This window comes from Chiloscyllium punctatum, chromosome 9, assembly GCF_047496795.1.
Source record: "Chiloscyllium punctatum isolate Juve2018m chromosome 9, sChiPun1.3, whole genome shotgun sequence".
NCBI lineage: Eukaryota > Metazoa > Chordata > Chondrichthyes > Orectolobiformes > Hemiscylliidae > Chiloscyllium > Chiloscyllium punctatum.
This window is the reverse complement of record NC_092747.1, coordinates 59,342,773-59,350,183: the sequence shown is the minus strand read 5'-3', so window position 1 is coordinate 59,350,183 and position 7,411 is coordinate 59,342,773. Positions and strand designations below refer to the sequence as shown.

General features: G+C 36.1%; 1 protein-coding gene across 3 annotated transcripts in view; it reads right to left on the bottom strand.

Moving 5' to 3' along the window:
- Positions 1-4,422: 4,422 nt before the first annotated feature.
- The window catches only part of LOC140481441 (E3 ubiquitin-protein ligase RNF149-like), a 38,513-nt gene continuing 35,524 nt past the window's right edge, over positions 4,423-7,411 (bottom strand). For all 3 annotated transcript variants that reach the window (XM_072577616.1, XM_072577615.1, XM_072577613.1), the window contains one exon: positions 4,423-6,931. In XM_072577616.1, the coding sequence (XP_072433717.1) occupies positions 6,861-6,931 (71 nt within the window). In that variant the 3' untranslated portion in view covers positions 4,423-6,860. The remainder of the gene's footprint in view (positions 6,932-7,411) is intronic.

The window sequence follows — 7,411 nt, the reverse complement described above, 5'->3', positions numbered from 1 at the left end:
ACCAGTTTCAATAGTAATGACCCTCCAATATGTCCTGGGAGGGTGGTGTTCATTGCATGCTCGTGCCTATTGAAATTGCTTTGAAGAGGTGAATAGCAAATATTTACCATGAGTGTGGCCACTATTGGGTTAAACACATACACAGCCTAGAGAAACATTCCTTGTTCTGAGGACAGCCCTCCTTCTGACGAGAGATCTTAAGTGGCATTAACCCTGTTCTTGTGAATTGGAAGGGAAATTATCTACAAAAGTAGAGGATTTACTTCAGTTGTACAGGATATTGGAGAGACTATATCTGGATAGTATTGGTTTTCCTACTTTAAGAAGGATACAAATGTGTAGTTGGCAATTCAACGATGGTTTATTAGACTAATATCTTGAATGGTTGAGTTGTCTTATGAGCTAGCCTAGGCTAGTTAGGTCAGACTCAATTTATAGCTGTTGGGATTCAGAAGTAAAAGAGGCAACTTGGTTGTCAAGACCTGTCAGGATCTTGTGTGTTTCACTGTGCAAGTGGAAAGCATGTTTCCTATTGTAGGAGAATCTAAAGGAGTTAATGTTTTAAAAATAAGAGGTTGACCGTGTGGATGCTGCAAAAACACCAGGTTAGCCATTTAGGACTGAAGCGAGAAATTTCTTCACACCAAAGAATTTTTGAATTTTTGTAATTTTCTACCTCCAAGAGCTACAGTTGTACATATTCAAGATGGAGATGAGAATATGGAGATTTTATGGAATGGTGAAGTTGAGGTTACACATCAACCATGAATTTATTGAACAGTGGAGTAGAATCCATAGCTTATTTCAACTTCTAGCTCTTAAGGCCACATCTTTTTCCATCTCAAGATTTCATCTAAATGTGCCACCTCTGTATTTTCCAAATCAACTATACCACTTCCCAACCTATTCCAGGCTCACCTATCTAACTAGCATATGCAATGCCATAGATCAGTTATTTCAGATATTAAAATATCAATTTGAGCACTTGAATCATTACAATTACAGTTTTACAATGAAACTTAATTTAGCTTTGAAAAGAAAGATGTGAGTGTGAAACATTATGATAAAAGTTGATTTTAGATTTGTAAAGTTAATTTCTCTCATGACAGAAAACGTGCAACAAGATTCAGGCTGTTAGACCAATAATGAGAATTACCAAGGACGCCTCAAATTTAGATGGAAAATTCCTTGCTTTCCAGGAACCTGCATGATATCTCTAATTCAGAATTATGCATATTGAACAATTATGTGGTACTTCGATTGTTACCTAGAAAATTTTAGACAGATTAACATCTAGTCTATCAGCTGGGCAACTCTGTAACTGATCAACTCTTCCCCCATGTCCCCCTTAACTATCCAACAACCCCTTTGATCTGACCAAACTTCTCAGTCTGTTCTGAGCAGGTGCTGGTCCTGGACTAATTATTCTCACCTCTCCCAGCTACCAGTTTCCCTCCCAACTCTACCATCTACCTTTCTGACTACCCAAACAGCCCTTGAAGATAAGCTGACCCAACAACACATTCAATAGCCAATCCATGTACAACCGACCCATCCATTCACCAACATTCAAAAACTGGACTGGGGCTTTAACCTAGTATACGGCAGCTAACGCTATAAGAAGAGGCAGGACTTCTGCAATGATCCTCTTTGCAGATTCCTGTGTTGGACATTTTTAAGCATAACTTCAGTTTTCCTGTAGTATTCTGCAATTCAGTATTTGATAAATTTCCAGGATTAATTTTCCTGCTTTCTATTCCTGCTCTTTGCCAAATTATAAGGTGAGTGAAATATGTCTCAGCTTTTTTTCATCCTAGCAATGTAAAAGTGTTTGAATTTGTGGGTTTAAATGCAGGCTGCCACAACCCCCAATTTCCCAATATTGTCTTCTGGTGGGAGGGGGGTTAGAAACAAAAGCCCAATTGGAGGACAGTTTGTAGACAGCAGGGTAGTGTTCCAATGGGTCACTAATTTAAAAAACTAGCCTTCATGCTTGCTTTGTTTTTCTGCCTGGTAGTTAAGTAGGGTCACAGGAGAGGGATTGTTGCAGTTGTAACCTCAAGAAAAAGAGAAAATTGTTGCAATGTTATTTGATGTTTCTGGCTGTATAGGATAGGCTGAAGGGCTAAAAGGTTGAGATTCAACAGCTGCATGACCTTGAAAAAGAGTCCTGTGATCATTCTGGTTTGTGCCACAGACAGCACAATCAAACTTGTTTTCTGTATGAGCAAGCTGTTTTCTGCTTTTCTGTGCTGGCTGTTTGTTACAGTGTATGAGAGATTTTTTTATTTTGAGTTGGACTTTACCTTGGACCTGTATCGCGAACGATGTGAAGAACTAACCTAAGCCTCCAGACCAGCAGTCAGTCAAGGGGTCCCTGACAGGTAGGTAGGGTGAGAGACTGACTGCATTTTTTTCTTTGCTTTGCATTTTATTACTATTATTATGACTAAATAAACATCCATATTTAAGCAAATTGTCGAGTTTTCTATCTACATTTAACAGCCTCCAAAAAGAACTGCTAGGATACACTCTGTGACCCCAGACAATGTCCTTGAGTTAGTGGTTTAGATTATTAGTCACAAGGCCTGGATCAATAACTGGTAGTTTGTGAATTACTTGTTTTAAATTGAACTCCTAAATCTGGAATAGAACAATTATTATTGTAATAGTAACTATTAGAGTGCAAAGCCAATGAGATTAAATGATAAAGATATCATGGAACAAAAAAGGGAGTGGTAATGGCTGTAGTTTAAAAAATATTTATCCAATATGAGTGTGCATTGCAGAAGAACTGCTCAGTTCAAACGCAGAAATGTGAAAAACAAAGTGTCATGTGACAGTATTTAAAAATGGACAGTTTATTGTCTGAAACTGTTGAGCTTAATGAGAGTTCAGAAGGCTACAAATTGCCTACTTGGAAGGTGAGATGCAGCAAAAAAAAAATTAGTGACGAGAAACTGGAAAACTCAACATAATGCTTACGGACAGAGCAAAGCAGTCATCTAATCTGCATTTGGTCTTACTAGTGTAGAGGGCACGGTGGCACAGTGGTTAGCACTGCTGCCTCACAGCGCCTGAAACCCGGGTTCAATTCCCGCCTCAGGCGACTGACTGTGTGGAGTGTGCACGTTCTCCCCGTGTCTGCGTGGGTTTCCTCCGGGTGCTCCGGTTTCCTCCCACAGTCCAAAGATGTGCAGGTCAGGTGAATTGGCCATGCTAAATTGCCCATAGTGTTAGGTAAGGGGTAAATGTAGATGTAGGGGTATGGGTGGGTTACGCGTCGGCGGGGTGGTGTGGACTTGTTGGGCCGAAGGGCCTGTTTCCACACTGTAAGTAATCTAATCTAAAAAAAAAGTAATCTAATCTAATCTAAAACATTATGAACAGCAAATAGATTATATTGAAGGTATAAAAGAAAACTACTTCTTCTGAGTGTGTGGGGGCCTTGGAAAACAAGGAGTGTGGTGATAAAAGGGCAGATGTTACAAAGCCTACACTTGGAAAGGGGACAAGATTTGCTTTTGATTGCAGAGTGAACAAAGTCATCATATATAGTGAAGAGTCCCTTCAGAATATTGAAGGAGGGTGTGGGGGAGATGCATTTTGTGGTGGCATTATGTTGGAAGTGGCAGAATCGAAGGTGACCTTTTGCATGTGTAAATTGGTGGGGACAAGAGTAATCCCTGTCAGAATAATGGGAGTGAAGGGAAAGGTTGAGACCGTAAGTGCAGGAAATGGTTTTAAAAAGGGGATTGTACACAGCAGTGTAGGAGCATTGGGAATCTTTAGAAGACGTGAAAAATGGTGTTCTAAAAGGTTGCCTCATCAGAGCAGCTGCATTAGAGACGGAAACTCAGAGGAGGCAGGTTGTAAGAAAGTGCAAATGAGGTAACAGAATAATTAATAATGAAAATTGGCAGACAGCCAATCCAGATTTGATCCACACTGGTACATGTAGTCAGGTTGACAAATGGCATAATACAAAAATATAATCAAAGCTAAGTACAAGTTAGACCATGAAATTCTGTGCCGTGAAATTCTATGACTCTACACTTCATTCAATCTGCTAAGGTTGGTCAATGCAAGAAGAGTTTTTTCTCCTCCAGTGTTTACAATCCAGTCACAGGATCAAAGTAATTCTCATTCCATTGAAGTAAAAGGTATCTTTCTTTGATAGATCAGTTTATATCATATATGCTGTTCTCTTATATAGCAATTTTCATAAATGGGGAATTACTCACTAAAGAGAGAATTGTGAAACACTGAGTTTCTGAAGTAACAGCACTAAATGGATGAGTAATCTTAGAGATTCCAAGAATAACACATAAAAACTGTTGCATGGAGATCAGATTGGTTTTTAATCGAAAGAAAGGTTGATTCACATTTAAAGGTTTTGCTGTAATGAAAACAAAGCAAAGGTCACTTAAAGAAAAGTTTAATTTAATGTAGTTACAAGTAGTATTTTTGTACTTGTATTTTTATTTCAAAACTGAACAATGCATTCCTCGCAAAGCAACATGTTACAAACAATGTTAAAACAAAACTACCTATTGCTCTGTCCTTTTTCTGTGGTGTTGAGAAAGTACAGGCAAGAAACAAGATGTACTCCCCACACGTCTTTGAATAAAGCTCTAGGATTTAAAACCATATTTTTCGCCTTCCAAACTTTGCTAGTTTGTGACTCTCATTGAAGGAAATGGGTGAAAAAGGCAGGGCTGGTCAGTGCAGAAACAGAGAATGAGCAGTAGTGTCCACATGAAACACTAAAGATCCAAAGTGGAACACAGTATATAAACAATCCTGATGATGCAACACAGTCATCCACATTTCCCAGAAGTACAATTACAAATGAACATTCAGGGTTGAGAGAGAGATTTTTAATGAAATACTTAATTAAGTCTATCCTTTCCTAATGTATGATAATTCTAGCAGAGACACGTACTTCAAGACTACACAAAGTGAAACTGGGGAAAGTAAGAGGACATTATATCTTGAGGGAAAGGTAAAATCAGAAAATTAATAGGAAGTATTGCAGTAATAAAAAGATATGTATGGACAAGAGGTTAGAACTTGCGCTTGTCCATGATCAATTCAAATCTATACTGAATAATTTGTTTTTGTTTTGAACAGACACACTAAGTGAAAAGTGCAAATCTAGTATAATGTACAACTCAAAGTATGCTTATTGCATATGTACAAATTTAAGAGACCCGTGCTTAAAAATTCTTATAATAACTATTGCAAGTAAGCATTGGTAATCATAAATTGATCCTAGAGCTTTTACAGACATGTTTAAGCTGTGCTTTTGACTAGTCACAAGTAAAACAACAGACTGAAGCAAATTCCAATAAAGAAGTTGCAGACGTGTAGACTCTTGCTAAAACTTCCTGACAATATATTACCATCATAACATATTGATGTCATTTCATTTGTCAATTAGAAAAGCCCTAGTATCTGTTCAACTCCTGGCATTTCACTGACTTGATCTGAGCCTCAATTTAAAAAGTAAAGTGCTAGCTAATGATTTACAACTTGGTCTTCAGATTGGAATTTCCTTACAATTCTATAATTTTGCAACATTAATGTAATTATATGTAGTTCATATTCAATAACTTTTAACACAATTTTGAAATTACTTCGAATGATTTCAGGAGAGTTCCTGAAGTTTTTTTTTTAAAAGTTAATTTTCTTTAATTGCATCATTAAATGATTGAACATGATAAATATTAAAGGTGTATAAATTTTACTCTGTTGGCATAAGGCTCAATGCTTTATTGCTTTTCTTCCACCACACAATGAAATACAGTGCAAACATTTCCTCTTTGGCCTGAATTGAAAACATTGCTACTTTTATGACCTGTCATTTTGTATAATGTGGTGACACAGTCATGCAGCAACATCTACTGGAATCAGCTTTAAACTGAAAGCTGCATCACTGTTTCATAGTTACACAAAGATTCTTAAGCTTATTCGAATGATCCTTTTTTATGAAATCTTGACTAAATAATTTGTAACACCTGTTTCAGTACATTTCTGCAGTTTGGATAATTCAAGATCACAAATTGGGCCTCTAAAACATATTCTGATCTAATTACATGATGAATATTTTACAACAGCAGTGATAATCAGATGTTCAACAGTTTTATTCTTCAATATTTTTAGTGCACTTCAATAGAGAATTAATTTTGTTATTATAGATTTATCTATACAGTTGCAAAAATCAAGTTATTACACAATATCCTTAAAGGAATGATGACTTATAGACAAACCTACTTAGCATGAAAACACTTAAAAAGATAGAGGACCAAACTAGAACTATACATTACTGCTTCTATGTAACATTTACAGATTACCAGTTTCATTAAAATTATTGACAATACTAGTCAACTAAATCTAGTACAAGTAACTCTAGCTCTCTAAACATCTGAATTTATCCTTAACTACTTTTTCAATGAAAATAAGGGTATTTGCAAACATATTGTATAGGCTGCAAAGTACAAAGAATAAGATGAAACCAAAATCAATGCACTTGTAACTAAACAATGATTAAAAGTTACTAATTCCAGTTTCAGTAAACAAAGTTCAAAGTACGTTTTGTAAAGAGTGGAAGAACAAGAATTTTGCTGTGCTAAGTGGGAGTCCCATGTGTTCTCAAATCAACATGTCCTCTAGAAAGCAGTATCTGTTACTTTTAATTTCAACCAAAGTTATTTTATTCAGTTAGAATTGTGATGAGATGAATTAAAAATGCATGACTTGATATTTTGTTGCACACATTGAACTATTGTTTTTCCAGAAGAATCCACAAATGGCCCCTCTTGTGCTTTAAATCAAAAATTGATTTTTATCAAAAATATTCATCTGGCATCTGGACATCCAATGGGACAAGACGAACTATCACTATTTCTCTGAATTTCTAAATTCGCTTCTAGAAAAAAAGACAAAAGGGAAATCATAAAACTTGAATAAGTCATATGGCCTCAAACTTTTAAAAAGAGCTAATCACATATTGGCTCAGATTCTGCAGTCAATGGCAAAGTGCAGATTTGACACTGAGAATTAATTAAATCTTGCAGACTCTTATCAGAATTTCATCTCTATCACTATGATAGCACTGCAACTGATTCAGTTTCCTGTACTGCTATTTAGAGCATGGAGCAGCAGTGATGTCATCAGGATGCCCAAAAGTCAATCCTATTAAAGGATTTTCAAGCACATGCAAACAAAAAGCTGAAAGAGCTAAAATAAAATCAGTTTTAAAAATGTGTTTACATAAAGTAAATTAAAGATTAAGACACACGTGTGGTGAAGGTAGTAGTTAAGGTATTCTAAGAAAACCATTTTTAAAAGTTTTTAAAAGTAATTTAGCTTAAAAATATACTAGACGTTCAAGGAATATTAAATCTTC